Source organism: Bactrocera oleae, chromosome 2 (genome assembly GCF_042242935.1).
Source record: "Bactrocera oleae isolate idBacOlea1 chromosome 2, idBacOlea1, whole genome shotgun sequence".
In the NCBI taxonomy this organism is placed as follows: Eukaryota; Metazoa; Arthropoda; class Insecta; order Diptera; family Tephritidae; genus Bactrocera; species Bactrocera oleae.
This window is the reverse complement of record NC_091536.1, coordinates 69706655-69730001: the sequence shown is the minus strand read 5'-3', so window position 1 is coordinate 69730001 and position 23347 is coordinate 69706655. Positions and strand designations below refer to the sequence as shown.

General features: G+C 31.1%; 2 protein-coding genes across 2 annotated transcripts; one reads left to right on the top strand and one right to left on the bottom strand.

The window, feature by feature from the left end:
- Nucleotides 1-439: 439 nt before the first annotated feature.
- Nucleotides 440-19916, top strand: LOC106616246 (mitochondria-eating protein). The gene is made up of 8 exons (XM_014232813.3): nt 440-525; nt 1381-2153; nt 14325-14698; nt 14793-15539; nt 16672-16801; nt 18514-18699; nt 19365-19503; nt 19570-19916. Exons 3-8 carry the CDS (start codon nt 14454-14456, stop codon nt 19698-19700), a joined length of 1578 nt encoding a protein of 525 aa, XP_014088288.2. The 5' UTR covers nt 440-525; nt 1381-2153; nt 14325-14453; the 3' UTR covers nt 19701-19916.
- On the bottom strand, nt 19828-22795 carry LOC106616249 (uncharacterized). Its single transcript, XM_014232816.3, has 3 exons — nt 22207-22795; nt 20379-20524; nt 19828-20263 (listed from the first exon to the last, which is right to left on the bottom strand). Exons 1-3 carry the CDS (start codon nt 22499-22501, stop codon nt 20036-20038), a joined length of 669 nt encoding a protein of 222 aa, XP_014088291.2. The 5' UTR covers nt 22502-22795; the 3' UTR covers nt 19828-20035.
- Nucleotides 22796-23347: the final 552 nt, after the last annotated feature.

The window sequence follows — 23347 nt, the reverse complement described above, 5'->3', positions numbered from 1 at the left end:
ATACAAGTATGTATATTAAAAATAAAATATTATATAGAAATATAAATATATATGTAACAAATATGTACATATATGAGAACTTAAATATTTAATTACACCCACAAACTTTGTGTGGGTGAAACCAGCGGTACGCATAAATTAGTTAAACATTGGCCCCCAAACTGTGCGCCAACATGGTTACAGGTGTACTCATCGCTTGCTCTCTTAATTTTTACTTTTAGCAAACAATTAGTGCTTAAATGTATGTATATGTTTCTTCCTTTTTTTATTTCCAAAAATTAACAGACACTCATGGTTTTATTTGCAAAATATTCAAATGAATATGTAAATCAAAAAAATTACTGTGGTGGAAAGGAAGCCATTAACATGAGTTAAGTAATTTGGTCATTAATGAAATATTGAATATTTTTATTGTTTTTTTTTTTTTTGTATTTGCAGTGGTGTGCTGGTTTTTTGTAAGCAATCGATATGCAAATGCACTGAAATTGATGAAAAATGCTAAGTAAAATTTCTCAGAGGATTTCGGTAGGAACAAACAAACAAAAAAATATATTTTTACTTTCCATGAAATACTTCTATCATAAATGTATGTGTAGAATAGTTGGGTTAGGGGTTGGGCCAGTCTCAATCTCTCAAGAAAAGCCTCACTTTGACAATGTATTCAGGAAATGCCAAAAACGGCTACTATTACATATGCATTTGAGTGTTTAAAAAAAATATTATATTAATATCTTTTATATACAAGTAGATATCTATAGAAAACATTTTTCAAGAAGGTTTCAGCTGCCGACGGCAATTCTAAGAATTCGTGCAAACTGAAGAAAATATAAAACGGTATCTTAATCCTCATAAGACTCACTTATAAAATACGTATATTTTAAGCTTTATGTACATAAATTTTTAGTATTTAATTGACAAATTTGTGAAAGTTTCAAAGGTTTTTAGTAAAGATATTTAAGCCTAACTTACTACAGAAATTAGAAAGCTCAAATAGTAGTCAATTGCAAGTCTAGTCCTTCTAGCGAGTTAAAAGTCTAAACATGTCTGATAATCCTCTTATTCTTAATTCTTTTCTATTTATTTTGGCTAATTTTCTAAAAACAAAATTATACCGTATTTAAAACATAATGAATTTGATTAAAATATGTGCTCAAAATTTAAAATCTTATCAATATAAGCATCAGCATAGATGCATAAACAATAACAACAACAAAGTAACAATTGCGCTGAAAATTAGTGTAATTAGTATCTGAGTTGAAGCTGCATATATGTATACGATCTTATTATTTACTCTTTTCTCTCTGCTTACACAATTTTCTTAATTATTTCATTAATTTGTTTATCTTTCTTATCTATTTCTATTGTTCTTTCTGCTTTTAGCTCTCTGTGTTATATTTGTTGGTCGAAAGTCAAAGAAACCCGTATAAAAACCGAAGTGTGGCAAGTGCCACCGTACAACAACCACTTGCCTTTACATTACTTCCTCCTCACTCTGGCGCTACTGCCACAGTCTGGCCTACACCTTTTAAGCACTTGTTTTTGTTTTGATTGTCTTTTGTTAACGCTGGAACTGGCTTTAGCACTGAAACTGGCATTGGCACCTAGCCGAGCAATTCTTCAGCATAACTGCTTTGATGCTCAAGAAAGTCGCATAAGCTGTGGTCATGACTTTCAGTCTGCGCTGGACTTGTATCGTGATCGGTTGTGTTTTACGGAAGAAGTGTTTAATTTACAGTTTTATTGCCGGCAAGTAACGAAAATCAACGCAAGGTGTTATGAAAATTTAAATTCTTTTGTTGCTCGGTGTGCGTTGAAGCGATTTGTTTTTTTAAAGTTGTTACCCATATTAACGTGTTTATATATTTTTTAAATGGACTGTTAAAAATTGAACTCCTTGTACTTGACCAGAAATATCGAAAATATCAAGTGATAATATTATTTGAATTTATATAAAATTTGCAAACTATATGCATCTGTCCATTGCGTTTAAAAATTAATACACAATTTAAAATTTTTCGATTGTTGAATATGATAGAATAAATACATGAGTTTCTTAATTATATTGGAATTGGTTAAAATGGCATTGATTATACAAAGAAACTGAGTTTGGATATTAAATACAGTTTTTATGAAAATCATCAAAAAAAGACTTGGTAAGTATTATTTTCTAGGCTCAACTCATTCTAAAAGGGATCATGAACTGAAATCGCCTACCTATTATATAATATTCCTATTCCGTTACTTAACTTTATTTTGCATTGAATAACTTGTATAACGGTATGCAAATATGTATTCAGAGCTTTTATTGCACTCTTTGTTTAAGATAAACAACTACCAAAAATGTGAAAAAACGCTCCACAACTTCGATTTTCTAAGTACTGTATAAGGAATTAAATATTGTCTGCAATATTCTATAATACAAGTGAAAGAAACAAGAAAAAACGTTAACTGCGGTTGCACCGAAGCTATACTACCCTTCACAGTTACATTTCTTATGTTATAAATTGGTACAAAAAGTTCTTTGTTTTGATTTTGAGCGGATAAATTTATCCGCAGATTGTAGCGATGCCTTGGAAACTAATATACGCCAAATTTCGGGAAGTTATCTTGTCAAATAGAAAAGTTTTCCATATGAGGATTTGATTTCGATCGGTCACTTTGTATGGCAGCAATATCCATATCGGTAATATGGTCGAATGAACAGAGGGTCATAGCTAAATCGATTCAGCTTGTCACGCTGATCATTTACATATATAAATACTTAATGAGTGCTCCGACGTTTCCTGCTGAGCGTTACAAACTTCTTGGCAAAATGAATATATCCTGTTCAGGAATATATCATGTCTTCTCATCTTATGTAGATTTAAAGCTTAATCTATGTATCACTGAAGGATATATATTAAAAATGTATAAAATAAAATGGAATGAAGTAACTTGATTGAAATATATCGGAATTTTTTGTTCATTTTCGAAAGCATAATATAAATAATAATAATAATTTTATTTTGACGTTAACATAATTATGCTAAAGTTATAACTTTTAACATGATTATTTCATATATAATGAGATATATTGTATAAAATACAAGATATTCTTCTACTTTGCGTCTCAATAGATTACCGCATATGTTAAGTTCTTCCTTATTGGTTTAAACTGGTTTTGGCCAAAAAATATTAATACATTGGATTCACCCACAGTGCAAGTACTAAGTACCTAAAACTTTTTTCACCCACCTTCAAAACTAACTATAAAACTCATGAGCTACAAATGTTGCATTACATTTGAATTGGAGTAAAGAAACAACACTTTCAGGTAAAGTACAAAAGAATAGCAGCTAGATCTATTCCTATGGTATAATCACCATCACATAATAAATATTAGCAATCGTCAATACTATATAATAAATAAAAATATATAACAAATTTTTAAGAAGACTCACCTGCTATCAAGTGATGAAACTCTACGATGAAGCCGCATTTTGGTAAAAAAAAACCAATAAATATAAAACAAAGCAGTTCTTCACACAATAGCACTGACACAGACTTTGCCTCCACAAGGCATTCACACATTATCACCAGCCCTTTGGCATTTCATTGAAAAATCACAAACTTTTACATACATATTTATATATAATATATATTTGCATTAAGAAGCACAAGCTGCATCACCATTTGACACAAATCACTTAATTTTTTTTTTATATTAACGCTTAAAACAATTTACACCAATTTTTACTTATTTATCACAAACGAACGGAAACATCTACACGACAATTTAATTAGCGGCGAAAATTTGTCACATGCATAGATTCATATTAGCATTGAAAGTTTGTATTACTTGAGATATGATTAAAAACGAATAATTAAAATTTAGTAAATATATATACATATATGTATTATATATTTTTTACTATTCTCCTGCAAGTAGGAGTAAATATAAAATACTGACATATTAAATGATGGAAAATAAAAATGTGAAATTTTTAAAATATGCTCCATAAAATATTAATGTAATTTTTTAAACAGTACATTAAACATTACTGATTTTAAAACTTGTGGAGATAAATAATAATTAAAATAACAAACAAACAAAAAAACATATGTGCAATAAACCACATTAGACTCAAACTTTTTCAAAACAAAACTAAATTTTATAACATTTCTGGCAACGCCATTTCGGAAATTGCTTTATCCTATTTCCGCTGCCATTTCAAATAGCTTGAATTCGTTTGCTATTGGTCGATCAAAAAACCTGTGAATTCGTCAAGACCCTAGCACAAAGATTTGCTTGTGTAAATTTCATAACTTTTAATGAAGCGTCAATTTTTTTCTATTTTAACACTTTTACACACAGCAAAATACCACTTTTCTTCTTTGATGTGCTTTGCGTAATTACCCACATCTGCATATGTATATTAAGAGCTCCTTTGGCCCTTGACTTTTACAACACAAGCTAAACATATACATCTTTTCACATAAAACACAAACGAAATAAATTTTTTGACACAATACACCTTTTTTTATTGATATTAGTATTAAAAGTACCAATATTTCACAAGAGAGTGGGAAATGTATGCGCGACAATTGAAAAGGCAGAAGAAACTAACAAAGTGAATAGAGTTGCATTTGCATTGACGGATTGTCAGTTGCGGACTTCACTGTTAGAGGAATTATTGAAACTCTAACAATATTATTATTAACGCGTATCCGACAATAAGATGGCGCAGCTTTCAGGATACATTCGTAAAGTGCAAAATGTCACAAATGATGCCAGATCGGTTAAAATTTGGAATTACACGAAAACAGTAAACCATAAATTTAGTATACACCGGTAACATTACTTTTCGAATTCTCTGGTAAAAAACAACAACAAAGTGTGGGGTTTTTAATTAGATTATTATTAAATAATAGTAAATATTGTATTTTGGTGACATTCTAAACATTCATAATTTCGTGAACGCACCTTATGTTGTAACCGTGTAAGTTCGTAATCGTCTAAAAAAGATGGCGCTATCTATGTTACAGAACAAAGATATACAAAAGACTAAAAAATAATGCTGACAGATAAAATTTACAGCAAAACGAGTTTAATTAAAAGCAAGGATTATACATTCATTGAATTTAGTGGCTTAAAATATATATAGTATTTTTAATTTTTGTTATTTATTTGCATTCTGGCAGCTCTATTCCTTCTATTGCATTCCCCAGTTTCCGCCGCCTTTTCAAACGTCGCTCATACATTTCCTATTTTCCTGTGAAAAATTTGAAAATTGTGTGAATATTGTGTTGTAAATTATGCAAATAAGGAATTTCAACAGAAATAATGTTGTGTTGAGTGTTTTTATTTATTCGAACAAAAAAGAGCCTATGTAGGTACTATTACATATATTTCTGATTCGGAATAATTTTCTGTGCAACTGTAAGTAAATTACCTTGAAGAAAAGAATATTAGATGAGTTTGCAAATTATCCTTGAACTTACTTTTTTATAGGGAGCTAATCAATGATGATATGTCGCCCACTTGGCAAAAAGGTAGCAGGAGGGCTACTTAGTATTTGCATTTTTTTGTAGCAGATATCAAGAAGGTAATTATGGTATTTTCTTAGAGGGTTTTAAGTAGGGTAAATACATAGGGAGACGATAGACTACTTACTTTGTACAGAAAAACAATTGATGGCATTGAAGAAGTTATTGCTGGTCATTGTCGGTCATTTAAAATCAGTATGTACTTATACATATACCCTGAACAAGGTATATTGCCACGAAGTTTGTAACACTTCAAAATAAACGATCAGCGTGATGAGCTGAGTCGATTTAGCCATGTCTGTCTGTCTGTATACGCGAATTAGTCCCTCAGCTGTCACTTAAAGACTGAAGTTAAGGTTTTTTGGTTTCAATTATCATTGTGTCCTTTTATTTACTTTATTTTCACTAAACTGTGTCAAATATTTTTCAATTAAACACATACGTAATTAAGTAAGTTAGAAATTGCAAAACAAAAAATGCAACAAATTTCGAATAAGTTTTAGAACACATAACGGTTGCGAGTATTATAATTACAGAAAGATCTGTGCTCTTTTGAATGAAATTATGACGAGCAACCCGAACATTGTAGACACAAAAACAACAAAATGATAATTTAATGGAGGACTGATATGGACATAATTACATTCAAAAGTATATAGAAAGTTCTCAACAAATCCCACAAATTCTCAAATTCAAAATACATACATATTCCATAGTGCGGAAGTTCTAAATAATTACCGTCATTTGTGTATACTTGAAATTCTCTTTTTCTTGCTTCACGCTGAACTTATCAAGCCTTCCGGCTCGGAAAAAGCTTAATAGTGGTAGCAAGCATTGGTCAACGCTGGCCGGCCACTGTCTTTTCTACGCTGAAATTCTTCTCCGCTAATGATTTTACTGCAGCAATCAATGTATTCGTTATTGTTGTTGTCCAAAGCAAAAGTAGGTCTTTTTACTGAAATTTGAATTGCTAGCACTTTTCTAAAATTCAGCTCTTACGTTTTTAATGTTTTTTGGAATTTGAATAAAAACCGTATGCAAATTAGTAGCTGTGAAAAAGACACGTGTAAGCTTGTATGTATGTACATATATATGTACACAAAATTGTTATTGAAATTTCGATTGAATTCATGCTGGAAATTGTTAAGCAATGAACACCTAGTTGTGTGTAAGCAACAGATGCCAGTAAAGAAATGTAAATAAGTGTACCGAATAACTGTGACTGCTGTCAATAGGCCATAGAATACCAAATAACAAAACACAAATGACGAGTCAAGTTATATGCCACAAATAAATATATACGTAATTTCTCTTATTGTACCGTTTTGAAAGAAAGTGTTTAAAAAAAAAGTTAGAAATTTTTGTTTGCTCTTTCATTGGATTTCAGTAAAGAATAGAATCGTATTTGATCTTTTGACATATTTTATAATAATTACAACTAAAGAAAATTGTGATATAAAAAATATAAAAACATAAGAAAAAATGTTAACTTCGATTGGACGGAAACTGTAATACCCTTCTCAAATACAAAAGGTCAGTCAGTCAGTATGTATGGTAACTATATAATATATTTATTCGCTCTGAATTTTTCGGAGATTATACCGTTGCCTTAAATAATAATCCATGCCAAGTTTCGAAAATATATCTCGTCAAATACAAAAGCTTTTTATATAACTGGATTTTTATAAATCAGTTGTATGGCAATAGCTTCTTTTTGAAAAAAGGAAAGGAGAAGGAAAATTTCAGCACAGAAAATTTAATTAAATATATTTTAATCGAAAAATGGTGTAATAAATAAAAAATATTTTTTAAATCAATAACTGGAATGAAACAAGTTAAAAAAGGTAAGATTTACATATATCTCACTGAAACACTGTAATTAAAAGTAATTAAATTTCAATAAGACAAAGAGTGTTAAAATATGTTGAAATTTTATTAAAAATAAACTTTTTCTTTTATAAAGCTAACCAAATTGGTAGATGACAAAGTAAGCAAGCAATATTTTACAGTTTAAAAACACAATTTTTTTAAATTTCGGATTAACATTTTTTATATTTTTCATTCCAATGTGTAGGATTAAGTTTTCATTTTTACCTTATATTCCGATTTTTTGGATGAACAACTTTTTCTTTTAATTTTCAATACGGTATTTGGATTGGAAATTGTATAATAATATTTCATTTAGATATTTAGAAATCCAAAATAAAAAAAAATAATTTAAATGTTAATACAATTGCAAGTCATTTTTTAACAATAATTCAAAAATCTTGGATTAAAAAATTTTATTTAATTGATTTAATTTTTAATCCAAAACTTTATTTCGATTTTTAATCCCGATATTGGGATTAAAACTTAAAAATCTAACGCTTGGGATTAAAATTTTTATTTTTTAATTTTAATGAAGTACGCAAGCGCGAAAAGTCATTAACTTAAAAACAATTTATTTTCTTTAATTTTTAATTATATGCTTAGGACTAAAATTTTTCATTCTGATTTTTTAATACGGTAATAGGGATTAAAAATCCGGTATGTGGGATAATAATTATAATTTAATTTTTTCACCCCGTACTTGGAATTACCAAAAAAAAAATGTAATTCAAATGTTAATTCAATTAATTGTTTAATACATTATTTGCAACCCTGTGTTGCAACTGTAAAAAACACCTTATTTTTAATAGAATGTTCTTAGAACTAAACAAAATTATAATAATAATTAGATATATACATACATATGTTTTTAAGTCACTTTAATTGTTCACTTTGCGCTAAGACCTGCACAAATCTTTGTTCGGTTTTATACGGAATCGTAATTATGACAAAGGGAATGCACCATTTATGAACTCAAACAAAGAATAAAAATCATCTAGGAGCTTAGATGCATTCACTTGAATACATATGTATATATTACATGCAACTACACTTTGGCAGCAGACTTAGTCATTTGCACCAAACTCTGTGGTCATGCTTGAATGCGGTTTTTGAAGAGGGCGCTTCCTTGCCACACAATGACTAGATGCCAATGGCATTACATTAATTGTATTACATACATACATGCATACTTATACACTTCATAGCTACCAGATAGTTCTAACATTATAAATGGTTTATATTTCGTGCTTCCTTATACACACATACATACTTGTATATACATACATACTATGTACTTATATGCACATACATGGTGTTTCAGCCGCCTAGAGAAGTCTACAGTTCTCAAGTTTAATATGCGCTTTGGTATAATTACGCCATAAAGCGGTTATAATAATCACTCAACTCATTGTTTAATAAAGGAAATTACGGGGGGTTAAGCAGAAAGTGTAACAACGAATTTCTATGTCGAAAGAAATGGTAAACTAATGTCTGTCCATTATGCTTTTATCATACAAACGAGTTCTGACAACTGTCCACTGTACACCTACATTTCCGTTATAAACTAATGCACAAAATAAATAACAACAAAATCTGTTTGTTAGCTCTACAAATACATACACATACGGAGACATGTATGCATGTATGTATGTATGTATGTTTAGAGTTAGTTAATTATTTCTGAGGTTTTTCGCGCAAACGAATTAATGCAAGAAAGTCTTAACTTTATTATTTATATACATCCGTACATATTATATGTATGTATGTCGCTGGATGCGTGCATAACTCGTGGAAGTATCTGCTGTCAGCGGCTTCTAAAGAATGTGGAAAGGTGATTAGTTCGCATATACTAACATTTTTAATCATTTAATTGAATGTAATAAGATGATATTGCTAAAAAATTATATAAACAAGGGAAAATGTTAACTTCAGTTGCATCGTAGCTTTAATACCCTTTACCGAAACATTTCTTATAACATAAAAGAGTATAAGATCTTTATCTTGACTTTGATTGGTCAGTTTGTATGGGAGCTATATGCTATAGTGGTGTGATCTGAACAATTTGTTCGGAGATTGTACCTTTGCCTTAAACAATAATGCATGCCATATTTCGTGAAGGTATCTCGTCAAATAAAAGCGTTTGCTATACAAGAACAGACAGCTATATGTTAGAGTGGTCCGATTTCCATCAAATAAGCAGCTTCTTGAGCAGAAAACAATGTTTACAAAACTTCAGATCGATATTTCAAAAACTTAGGGATTAGTTCGGGTATATACAGGCAGACAGACAGTCATTATTTAATCGACTTCAGCTCATCACACTTATCATTTATATACATATATATTTTATAGGGTCTCCGACGTTTCTTTCTGCGGGTTAGAAACTTCGTGGCAAACTTAATATACCTTTTTGAGGGTATAAATAATAATTTTATAACTTGCACGGAGCCATTATCCGTTAAAACGATTTATATTTTATCAAGTTGGAATTTTGATTGGATTAACAAAAACTTGAATTAAAAATATAACTTTGAAGTAAAAACTTAAATTGAAAAAATCCAATTTTTTAACAAAAATATTTTAATGTAAAAAATGCACAACCCTGGTTACTAGTGACTTAATGTTATATACAAATTTGAACTGTATGTTAATGATACTAAATAGCACTATTCTCTACCAAACTAAATATTAAGTTTACCCAGCACCACAATTTACTTCCGACCAGTTTTCCTATAAAATTCATATTTCAAAAAAATAAAATACCACACTCTATCGCTTAAGAGTCTACTTTTTCTGGTCTGCAAACAAAAGTATCATTCACGGTTACGTTTTGCTTGTAGTGAGTACGCACAGTAGTTGTTTTCTTTCTTTGTGCGATGGAAAAGTTCATTAAACCATCAACGCACTTTTACGGTTTTCTAGAATTTCATTTCCACTGCAAACACCGTTTGTTTAGATTTATTTTTTACTCTTCTTTGCCCTTCTCCCCATTTCAGCATTCATATTTGCTATAGCTGAGGTATTTAAATAACTGAAGGGAGATTATAACCGTACGAGTACACACGCACACACAAGCACACCTTTACATAATTCAAACAAGCACATATGAACTACAAAAACTAAACAATAACACCTATATATGTTATATGTAGATGCTCATATCTACTTATATACTTATGTAAAGATTATTACTTAAATACGTGGTATAAAGTAAAAAGTTTAACCCTGCTTAAGTATAAAATAATAAAAAATTTATTAAAAGAAGCCTATTTATGCCTGAGATAACTTATTTAGATATTTTTACAAACAAGAGGTAAGTTTATGATGCTCATAATCTCAGTGTTTTTATAGGCTTAAAGCTGATTAAATACTGTTTACACATACTTACATATATTACGTACTTATTTATAATCATTAGATATTATAACTAGAAAATTAAATTTGTAACAAATCTTTTTTAAGAGAAAAATGTTTTCCTTCTTGCTTGAAATGTGTTGTTCTTGTTTTGGTTTTATTTTACTCGCTCTTAAATTATTAAATCTCGTGTTGACCTATTTGGATATTTTCATTAAATAATTGCATTTTGGCCTATAGCTCGCTTTGACCGGAAATCGACCGAAATGTATCTGCGATTTGTTGTTCTAATTTTTTTCCGGATTTGTTGAGGTTAAAAACTAAAAGAATACATACCAATAACAAACGCACTACAATACATACAAATATTTTTAATTGTATCGTCGCGTTTTCTACACTTACCACTATATAAAACATGGATGTTGAATTAAAATGTTTAGACATTCACTTTTTATTTTCAGTAAGTAAGACTTTAAAAGCGCCTTTTGCGAATGAATGTAATAACTATTTTATTTTATTGAGCATATATGTTGTCCTGACAAGCGCCACGCAAGTACGTTAACTTTTACCGACTTTCATTCAAATAAAATTTAAACAACTAAAAAATGCTTCTAACTTTTTTTATCCAAACGTTGTTATTGCCATTTTTGTGGCGCTGCTCTCTTGAAAATAGTTGTTTCATTCGCTATGATAATAAAGTTCGTTGTTTAAGTCTTTTGTTTACAGAAAAAAATGCCTTTCAGACGTAGCTTTAAGGGGTTATATCCACTTGCAAGCCAAGCTTTTTGTGTTTTTTTTTTTTTTTGAAGAAATATTTTACTTAATTAAAAAATAAATAAATATGTACATTTACAGAATTTAATGTTCATTAATAATCAGTGATGCAATTTTAAATGTATTGCATTGCTTTGATCCCTATGTTGACCTATGAGTAATTATATCCAAAAAAAAATATCTGTCAATCTGTAAGATATCTTAACGAAATTCAGAGCGCATCTTTTTCTGATTACAATGAGTCATAGTGCTAAAAATAGATCAAATGACTTCAGTATTTCCCCTAAGAAGGCATGCTATTTTATACATAACAGTTTCGATTTTGTAACAATATGCACATTTACTAGCTTAATTGCAAATAAAATGATGAGCAAAATAAATACGGTAGTGTAAATTTAGCCTTTATGCGCAATTTTGTACAGGAATTTCATTGTACTTAACATTGTATTATCTTCCGGTTTACATAATACTCGTATACATTTTCTCACATTGTAATTATTATTGGCATATCTTTGAATAAACCTTAACATTTGAAGGCTAAAAGTTAGGCCAACTACTCTAATAAGTCGAATGGTACAACAACACCTATAAAATATAAAAGAAATATATTTTATGCAATGCTACTAGCGCAATTAATAGGAAATGCAACCAGCAACAAGTAAACTCCTCCGACACATTGTTGCATTTTGCATTCAAACAAAACCACACAAATTTTAGCACGCTCTTCAAAAGCCGATTGTTTTGTTTGAAAAATCATGTGCGTTTATAATATTATTTTTTATTTTTTTATTTTTGTGATTTTTTTTTCTACTATTTTTGCCGCAAATCGCAAACTCATATCCACTTGAGGAATGCAACGACTGCTTAGCGTCAAAAGCATAATTAATGAATGAAATGCAACTTTTGTGGTTACAATTTTCGAAAGCACACAATTGCTTGTAAATCGTAATCTCCCAGAGGCATACTTTTATGAGATATGCTGAGAATTTTACGACAAGACTTGCGTGCCTACATAAATTCACTTACACCTAGTTGTGTCTGTTTATTGACGTGCGTAAATATTTATAACCGCACCTGTGTGCGGACATGCAAACAAACAAACATACACCTATACTATATAAATATTTATATGAGTGCGATCGTCTGTCAGACCTGCTCATGACATGCAGGTGAAAGTGCGAATGACAGCTGTAGTTATTTCGTCGTGTTTATTTGCGAATTCAATGAGTTAAGTGTCATAAAAATAAAATGTCTTAGATTTTTATAAATTTTGCACTAAATGAAATCTATTTATACATTAAAATAATTTTAAAATACCCCATATAAAATAAACGTATTTTATATTACTAATTTCAGTTCCGTTGTATGCACCAGTCGCTGATTATTTCATATTTATGCGCGCTTTTTGAGTTAATATGCTGTAAGTGTGATAAAAAAAAAAAATTTTATTCAAATCTACAATCATTAATACTCGTTTATATAATTACGTACAATATTAAAATAATTGAATTAACATTCAAATGAATTTTTTTTTATTTTTTAGTCCCGGAGAACTTAATAAAAAATAATTTTCAAGCTTCTAAAAATATAAAAGAAAAAAAATAAAAGAAAATGTTTTTTAAAAAATATTGTATATAATTTCCGCGCTTGCGTACTTCGGGTTTTACCATTTTGAACTAGAGCTCACACAGAGTCATCACCTTTAATACTCTAGAGCATTTTTTGGCAAACCACATTCAAACGTTTTATAATTTATCAATTTTTAATTCCTATTTTGGTAAAATAATATAAATTTTAAATTTTTAATACATTATGGATTAAAAAATACTGGAAAAAAAAGTTTAAATCTAATGTTTATTCCGAAATCTTTTAATTATATTTACTTATTTATTTACAATATTTTACAATATTATTGCACACATCCCTTTACTCCTTTATATATTAACATGTTGGTCCATATAGTTTTTGGTTTTTATAATGCAGAAAAAATTATGAATATCCAATATTTTTATTTTATTAATTATAGTACTACATTGAGTTTGAAAATTGGTTTTTCAAATCTCCCAAATTTCTTCAAATAATAATTGAGCTTCGTTTCAAGCAGTTATGCATGTGCCATGTTATATAAGGTCTAGTAAAAACAAATCCGTTATCATTGTAGTACATTTATTTATTTTTAGCTTAGTTAGAATGATCTGATTTAGGTCAAATATACGCCGTTCGATAACTTATTGCCATTTTGAAGTCAATTTTATAATGCTACTCTCGCAGAAACCCTCGTTCCTATTGGCAAAAAACTGGGACAGTTAATTCTCACAAGCTTCTCTTGAGGCGAATTTTCCCTCAGAAAATCATTCACCATAAACAGGAACAAGTAGTGACCACTTAGGACCAAGTCCGAAATATGAGGCGGATACATAAGAATGTCTATGGTCTGGCGCTGTTTTAGTGGAACAACAATACTATAAACAGTATCATATTTCGGTCACATAGCTCTCATTGTTCATCTTTGACTCGTGCACAAACCATATTTAATCAAGCAATCACAAAACTAGCAGTTTTTTAGTACGAAATCTTATCTTTCTTACACCATATAGCTTAACTCGATCGCACTGGCAACGCGATATACACATTATTATAGACATCTATAGAAAAATGATAGTTTCCTTTTTATTAGACATCATGAAATGCATAATAAAACAACTATATGAACCACTTTTTACATATTGTACATAAGTATGTATAAATAATGTCATAGACTACCGCTTTACATTCCATGTACTCCATTTGTATAATTCAAGTCATCACATCTGCTTATCTGTCGTAAAAACCACTGAAGAACACAATCAAAACAAAATTGAAAACTTATAAACATACCACGCAGACGACAGATATTACTGAAGAATCATCAGGAATCGGTGAATGACACAATGGCCGATAGTCGAGAGCGTATACGTGGTCCACCACGAGATGGTCGCGAATTTCTCACAAGTCCCAGACAGGTATTGCGTCGCTTAATGTTACTCTCCGAGGGACGTCAATACAGAGAGGCGGCAGGTGTTGTGGGTCGACTGGGGCCGTCCGTTTTGCGTTCAGTTATAGCAGAGTTGCCCATCGACTTGCTGCTGGAACATTTGCCACACAGCGCCTATCTGTTGGAGTCATTTTTTACAAGGTACTTTTTGAATTAGAAAGAAAATCATTTTTTTTTTGTAGAAATATATATTATGATTACATTTTCACAATAAAAATATCTTGACTGCTTACAGATTAATCACCGTTAACCCCTCACCAAAACCGGAGGTGCCCATAGAATCGGTTGTGTGGCAGCTGGTGCGTCTCTTTTCATATCCCCACGAATCAGCTATGCGGCAACGTTGTGCAAAGCTTACACAAGCCATAGCACAGTATGAACCCAATTTACGTCAGACACTGCGCGAGCGCCGAAAATCCTTCGATAACGCTGTACAAGGTTTGGGTGTTCACGGTCTCACCACAGACGCCACCGGTCAGCTAATATCATTGCATCATGCGCTCAAGACCGAATTGCAAAGGCATTTGGATATATACAAAATGGCCATACATAAATTGGAGGAGCTGAGCATGGTAAACGCGCATCAAGATCCAGCACATTCCTCGCATCAACGGTTACTTGCCATCAACTACGGTGACATACAACAAAGACTGATCGAGAACAAAACCCTACTCACCATGCTGGATAAGCCGGCATTAAAGCAGCTAGCATGTCTTATGGAGAATCTTAGTCAACGTGTGGAGAACGACAAAGAGGTGCTGAAGTGTGTGGGTCAAGTGAAACGTTTAGATGGTAAGGCTTGTATAGAGAAACGACCGGCGGCGGGGTTGCTAATGAACTTTGCACAAGGCTGCGAAGCCGTGCTACAGCTTATGGGTCCCGAAAGTCTACCAACAAGTCCGACTGCCATTTGCAGCGGTAGCAACAGTAGTAACTGCAGTGATGGCTATCATTCGGATGATTCAACCAGCGAAGAAACGAGGTAAGACAAGAAACATGTCATAAATGTGTAAAAGTTATTTGTTTTCTATTTATTTATTTTTTTTTAAATTTTTTATTTGGGTCATTATACATACTTATGTGGGTGGCGTGTCGAAAAGTTTAACATTCGATTTTGCGTACTCAGCGTGCCAATTAGTAGTGACACAAACAAGTCTAATCCTTATAAGGCACGAAAACTTCAAGACGAATATTTGACTTTCTTTAATGTACATTTGTTTGAGTTATTTATTATTAAGAATTTTATTTTTTTTCTATTTGGGGAATGCGTTGAAAAAAGAATACATTAAAAGTATAAAATCGCAAAATGCAGGGTTTTTTTAATACTGGATTTTTTTTTAATAGTGGTACTCAAAATTATTAACATTCATAACTGTACGGGTAAAAGGGTTTTTTTCTGAGTATTGGACCAAAACAGGTTTGTCGAGATATTGAATCATATGTAAGCAAGTAATTTCGCTGTTTTTCGAAGTTAGCCCCCAAATTCGAAATAGTGCCTTTGAAGTTCGAAAATAAGCATATTTCAACCATAATTATCAATTGGAATATGCCAGCTACTAAAAATGTAAAATTATGTACATAACCTAAATTTTCTTTTTATTTGAATGGTGTACCGTAACATTTTTCAAACAAAAAAAAAATTTTTTAGAACTTATGACTCAACCTCTCGAAAATTAGGTTTCGTGGCCTCTGTATCTGTATAAGTAGGGACGGTTTATCTTGAAAATAATTATTAAATTTCAATGACAGAAATTATTATGAGAGAAAAATGACATTTACGTCTAACTGATTTAGAAAATTTTAACTTCGAAGATTAAAATACAATTAATTTTATTTTACATATCCCTCTTAAACATTAGCTTCATATATTTATAAATTCTAATTTTCTCAAAAATAATTACCATTTCGTCTGCTAAAAAATCTTTCACTGAAAAAAAAAACAGTGAAGTACATATTTTACCTAATACCACAAAGGAATCAATTTGATTATATATACATTTATACATGTATGTATATTTCAAAACATGTGAAAGTGGAATATAAATACATATGTATGTAGATATCTATGTATTCTTATATACATTAAGAGATTTCTAATTAAAACTTATTTGTAGTGAAATGGTAACTCAATACCGTACGCTATATCTGGAGAACCGAGCGGACACTTTGGAGGCTTTGGATGGATTGCCGCAGCTGAAACATGTTCAAAATTTGAAAGCGAAAATACTCTTTTCGATAATTGTGGTAAGCTTAATACGTGAATAAAATAAATTGTTATATCATATCATATATCATACAATAATAGAGAGCATATTGACATCTAATTAAATTGTTATAACTGCATCCTATTAACCTGCTAATCTACCTTTACTCGTATTTGATTATGCCAGTCTACCATATGATCAAAATTGACTCGGAATCGTTGAAAATGTTGCAGAAGAGCGGAGTTTATTGTTTTTGGGAGTCTATTTTAACACGAACACAAGTATTTATGTGGCAAAAAGCATTCAGTGAAAGTCATGAAGCCTTCGAAAACTTGCCTCATGCGAGTCGTTCTTCCTTCTCTGTTAAAAACATTGAAAAAGTCAAAGAAACTGTGCTTAAAAATCATCGGGTTGGCATTAGAGAGTTAGCAGAGGATTTACCATCTCTTATCGATCGACTCTACACATTTTGGTTAAGGTTTTGGGAATAAAGCATATCATGCTAGACTCATATCAAAAGATCTTAATGTCGCATCGATTAAACGAAGTCGAGTAGAGATGATGCTAAACAATGTAGCTGAGAAACCTATATCTATTGTATATGCCGTCAAAATTTTCCAACAACGTCGACAAGCACCAAAAATGAGCTAGTGAAAAAAACCGACTTCACTGAAGGCACTGAAGGCCAAGCCGATGCCTATAACAAGTCTATGGAAAATTGGATTACACGTTGGCATTCTTGTTTCGGCCCTGTAGTCTATTTTGAAGACAAAAAAAAAATATTTGAATTAAATACAAAATGTTTTTTTTGTCAGTGCGGGTCAAATTTGGTCAGATAATATTCCATTGATACCAGTTGTTTGTTCGATTTACAGATTGTATGCTTACATACAAATATATAATCAATCAAATAAGCACTAAAATATAATATTTCTGCTATGAAAGCGAATAAATCGTTAACTTTACAAGCCGAAAATACCAACTAGTTATCTGCCGATTAAAAAAAGCTTGTTTGCCATTAACACTTTTGCTTTCATCAATCGCTCTATTTTTTCAAATGCTTATTATTAACCATATTATATGAAATAAATAACGTGTTATAATCAAAATGAAATGTTCAAGTGCTAGCCCATTGACTATGGCAAGTTGTGTGACAAGCAAAGTCGCTCAATTATAGTGAATTATAACAGCTAAAAATACCTGTGAGTGGCTGAAGTACAAGTAGAAAGTGATTTTGAGCGCCCACAGGCACGCTTCTTTTCGCCAGCACAACTGCGCGCCTTTAAAAAAAATTATGTGTGAAATTTGCAAAAGCCGATTTTAGCCTAAAGAAATTGATAAAAATTCGACGAAGATGATGATGATAGACAATTTTGTCTGCAAGCTATTTTTCCTCGTGATTATTGATATTTCGGTAGACTGTGCGGCACTTGAGAATAAAGCTAAGCACTAATGGACACATTAACTTAAAGTATGCCTAAATAAAATTAGAAATTTCAATAAATATAATAATAATGATAATCAGATGATTTGGTTAACAGTGTGATTACCTGACTTTCATCAACATTATTATTAAGTAATTTTATTCGACTGCTTCAACACTTGCGAACAACTTTAGCTATCGTGAACGCACTAACTACAACTACAACTCAATAATTACCATAATTAAGCTAAAGTATTTTTGTTACACTCAGGGTTGGAAAAAATGCATTAAAAAAATAATTTAATTGATAAGTTTTGTATGACTTTCAGTTGTCATTTCGTCTGTGCCATGCTATGCGCGAAAGGAAAGTAATTGAAGTGCGCCGGGTATTGAATTGCGCCTTGGACTCGTCGAGTGAGAGTACGCTTGCCTTGGATCGTTCGGTGCGCACACATTTGCAGGAGACCGTTGAATTCTTTCCGGTTGGAGAAATTGAACGTTCCGTTTTCAATCAGGTATATTCGAATACAGACAACTTTTAAATAATTTATTATTACCAGATTACTAAATAATGTATTAAAAAAATAATTGAATTAAAATTTGAAATACAATTTTTTTTTTTATTTTGTAATCCCGAAAATCTTAATCAAAAATAATTTTCAAATTTCTTATGCCAAATATCGGATTGATATGAAATTTAAACCAAAAAATTGCTTTAAAATTTTTATTTTTAATACCGTATTGATAAATAAAAAAATGTTAATCAAAAGTATAAAATCGAAATTAAAAAAAAAAATTTTTTTAAATTACATTTTTCCTGTTAAGTATTTGTTGTTCTACCATTTGGTAATATTGTAAAACGAAATGCTTATATTTAATAATATATCAACCTAGTTTAATAATATTTGTCTTATTTGCATTTAATTGAAATAATAATAAATTTTTTTTATTTGTTACTCTAAATTTTAAATAAAAAACACGATCAGATGTTTGGTATTAAAAATTAAGAAAATATTTTTTTTATTTAGTAATTGTTGTAACAAATAAAAATAATAATTATCATTTTAATTAAGTGAGAAATTTAAAATTTTTAATCCCAAAATTTTAATTATTTTAATCCAAAATTTTTGTATTAAAAAGATGCCCAACCTTTATTATTACTATATTTATTATGCACCAGGTGCTTTCCACTCTCCACGAATATCCCTGCTTGGAATCATGTCCACCCTTAACGCATTTCGTCAGCGCCTGCGTACGCTTGGCTTGGCGCATGATTAACCAGAAGTCACCTTACTACCTTGATAGTGATTTCAATCTTGGTAAAGCAAAAAATTATATTTTGTAATAAAAATATTTATTTTATATTCTTTTTGTATTGCAAACAGGTTTCTTGCGCCCGGAGAAGCACGAACGGCATTCACAATCAGATCGGCGCTCCGACTTGATCAAAGCATTTCTTTGGCCAGCGCTAATGCAGAACAACCACTGTGTATTCAAAGCGATAGTAGCCACTTAGAACAAGCTTGCAACTTTCGCAAACATAAAATTAAAGTTTATATAACTGTTACTTGCCTTAAATAGTGCCTAGAGGCCGGTTACACGTAGAGTTTATTTAACCACTTTTTCTGGTGTAACAGTTCTCATTTAAAATTCCAATCTTTATTAGCATGAATCTGCTGCAAGTCTCTTCCAATATGTACATACATACATATAAATATACATAGATATAATACTTAACTCTTTTTCTATAAAATTAATATGTAAGTAATAAATATTAAATACTTAAAATTAATTTATATTAACAAAAGTACAATTAAATTATATATCTACAAGTACATCCATATTTAATTTCTAAGTAACTATTGGTTTTAATACTAAACATACGCTAATATTTTTATTTGTACATTGTAATGCATTAAGGCTATAAAAATCGATTATATCGCTTGGCGACTTGAATATTTTCTCATTTGGCTTTTGCTGTCCGATGCTGTAAGAATCTTTGCCACTTAATTGCCTGATGAAGAGGTGGAAATATTGTTGCTGTGCATAAACCGTTACGATATACTTTATTGATAGATCCTATAGGACAATATATGGACAAAGTCAAGATATTAGTATGACAGATAATCTACTTGAAAATAATGAAAAATAGTGGAGCTTATGTTAATATTTTTGTATTTGTTGCAAAACATACCGCTTCTTTGAACGGTCGCACTAGGCAGGCACCATCTTCGCGGCAATTGAGAATATGCTCAGCAGATGCGCGATCTACTAGACGATAATAATGTTCTGTTTCGATTTTACGGCGCTCAATTTCCAGATAATTAGCGTCTATATCATCTGAAAAGAAGCAGGCGAAAAGCAAACAAAGAGTAAGTAAATGGGAGCAAAACTCACGAATTATAATAATTCAATTACATCAAATCAAAATAAAACTTCAAGGATCTCTCCAGAAAATAACCTGATAACAAGAGAGTAGGTGGAGATCTCACTAAAATGGTATAATCGCTTGGTTTTTAATACCTAATTGAGTATGCCAGATCTATTTACCTTATAACAGTTGTTTATTCGATTCGCTACTCTACATGGTTTCACAAATGGAAACGAACGAACACAAAGCACTCAGAAAAAAAGCTTCAATTAAAAATATCTGCGGCATAGTTGATTATTGGATTTCATCTGTTCACGTTTTACTTGCTATTGTTACATTTACATTGCAAACTAAATATTTAATCAGTTTCGAATTTGGTTGCATTCATGCCTCGGTATAATAAAAAATCGTGATTCAGAGATTAATCTAAACATCAATTTATAACCCAAAACCGGATAATGAAATTCGCCGAAAAAAATTGACAGCTTTGCAGATATATTGGACCAGAAAAGCTATATGAAGAATTTGGGGGGTGCAAGGTATATTTGCAGAAACAAAAAATGTAAAACCCATGGGCTTACCTAACTTGTCGGATGGATATACCATCTGGTAAAACCTTTTTTGTTTTTTGTTCGTATGAAGTTTGAACTCCATATATCAATTATTTTGTGCTTGCCAGCTGTTTGCTTACGACGCGAAAAGTTTATCTGGCGATTTTAACCACGGAACAAAGAGCCGTGAACAAAAAGTTTGCTAGAATTTTTTTTGTTTCTAATAGACTCCTGATTAGAGAATAATTGAAAATGTTTCAGAACTGATTTTGGAAGTATACTTTAAGACGAACCCAAGTATTTCAGTAGCACAAAACATTCAGTGAATGTCGTGAAACAAACAGTGCTTGAAAGTCATCGTGTTGGAATTAGAGAGATAGCAGAGGATTTCAACATCTCTTTATGGATCGACTCAACACATTTTGGTCTATATTTTGGGTATGAAGCGTGTCAATGCTAGACTCGTAACACAAAACATGAATATTTGGCAAAATGGAGTACAGGTCGCAAAAAAGATAGATAGATAGATAGCAAAAATGATGCTCGACAACGTAGCTGAGGACCCTACATTCGTCCAACGCATAATTACTGGTGACGAGAAGTGAGCTTATGAGTATAAAGTTGGAACTTTCGCGCCCCAAAAATTAGCCGAAACCGATAAAACCAAAATACGCTGAGGGCACAAAAGGCTATCCTAGTCGAGGCTTAAAAGAATTGTATGAAAGATGTGATGAAACGTTGGCATATTTACTTATATCGACTCAAAGGAGGCCTATTTTGAAGGCGATTAAAAAGATTTTTATTAATTAGCGTAACATATTTTTTGTTTTCATCAAATTACTTTCGATGGTATTTCTCCTACATGCATTAAACACAGTTTTTATATATAGAGTCATATATATTTATTTATATACCTATATTTCATCCTTATTATTTTAATACATGTACATATGGTACATACATTTAATATGTATGTATCGAACCCGATATGAGCAATAATAATGATAGTGTATTGAGAGGAAAACACTTGCTCCTACAACTGTCAATTAATTCCAGATATCTGCTGAGCCAAAGAATTTCTCACTTTCTGACGTACTTACCAACTATGACGTAATCGTGGTGTTGAAATGGAGAGTTTGCTTTGGCTAGCCCCTCTTCAATATCCGCTAGCGTTAATTCACTCTGCTCTTCGTCATTATCATTTGATTTGCGCGCTTCACGCTGAGTATGTTTATAAAACAAACAATGACCACAACAAAAACAACAAGTAGAATGCGAACAACACATTAAACGCGCACACAGATCACTGTTATATACGGAATCGGCAAATGTTGTCACAAATCGTGTGAACAAATTATGCAAAACAGTCCAATAGACACGTAAACACCAGCACATAGTGACAGCTGGACCACGGTAGACACTCAATTTGATACTGGGTTCACTTGTCACAAATTATTTGCGAAATATTTCAAATTCGCCAAATAATTTTGCCGCATGAATGCATGTCCCCGCAAGTAGCGATCTTTATTTCATTAACACAACAATAACTATTTAATTAATAACTTGAACATTGTCTGGATTACGAATATTTGCATTTGTAGTATCGCGAATGGAACGGCGACTCGCTTGAAGCCGATCTTCGCGCCACACATCTTAAGCGAGAGCGTGTCGCAGACTAACTGCGCACCCAAAACAAAATACAAAGCATTTGCTGTTTTAATTACATACATAATAAATTAAGTAAATAAAAATAACAACAACAACAAGAAAAAAATAAAAAATGAAATTGATACCAGAAATAAAATAATTTTGTATTGTTAGTTTACGATATCTTTGTGAGAAAATTATTTGCATACATGCATACATATGTACGTTTTTGCGTACAATTATACACCCATCCATACATTTTTACAGTGAAGACAAAATGTAAGCAAGCGGAAAGAATATGCTATCCAGATTAAATTCCAACAGCAGTGGATCAGTGCTTTATGAGCACATAGAAGCAGACAAGTAGATATGATGGTGTTGCATGTATGTATGTGTGACAATATGTATCCTTAAACTTGAATATATGCAGATGGATGTTACTGTCGCTAAATTGGGGATTGTCGGCGGAGTTCTCACGTTACATTTGTACAATAGCATTTATACATACATACAAACGTACATATGCATATAAATGCGTTTATTTGTACCCATATATGCATATTGTGGTATTTTAATTTTGCTATAAATGATCGC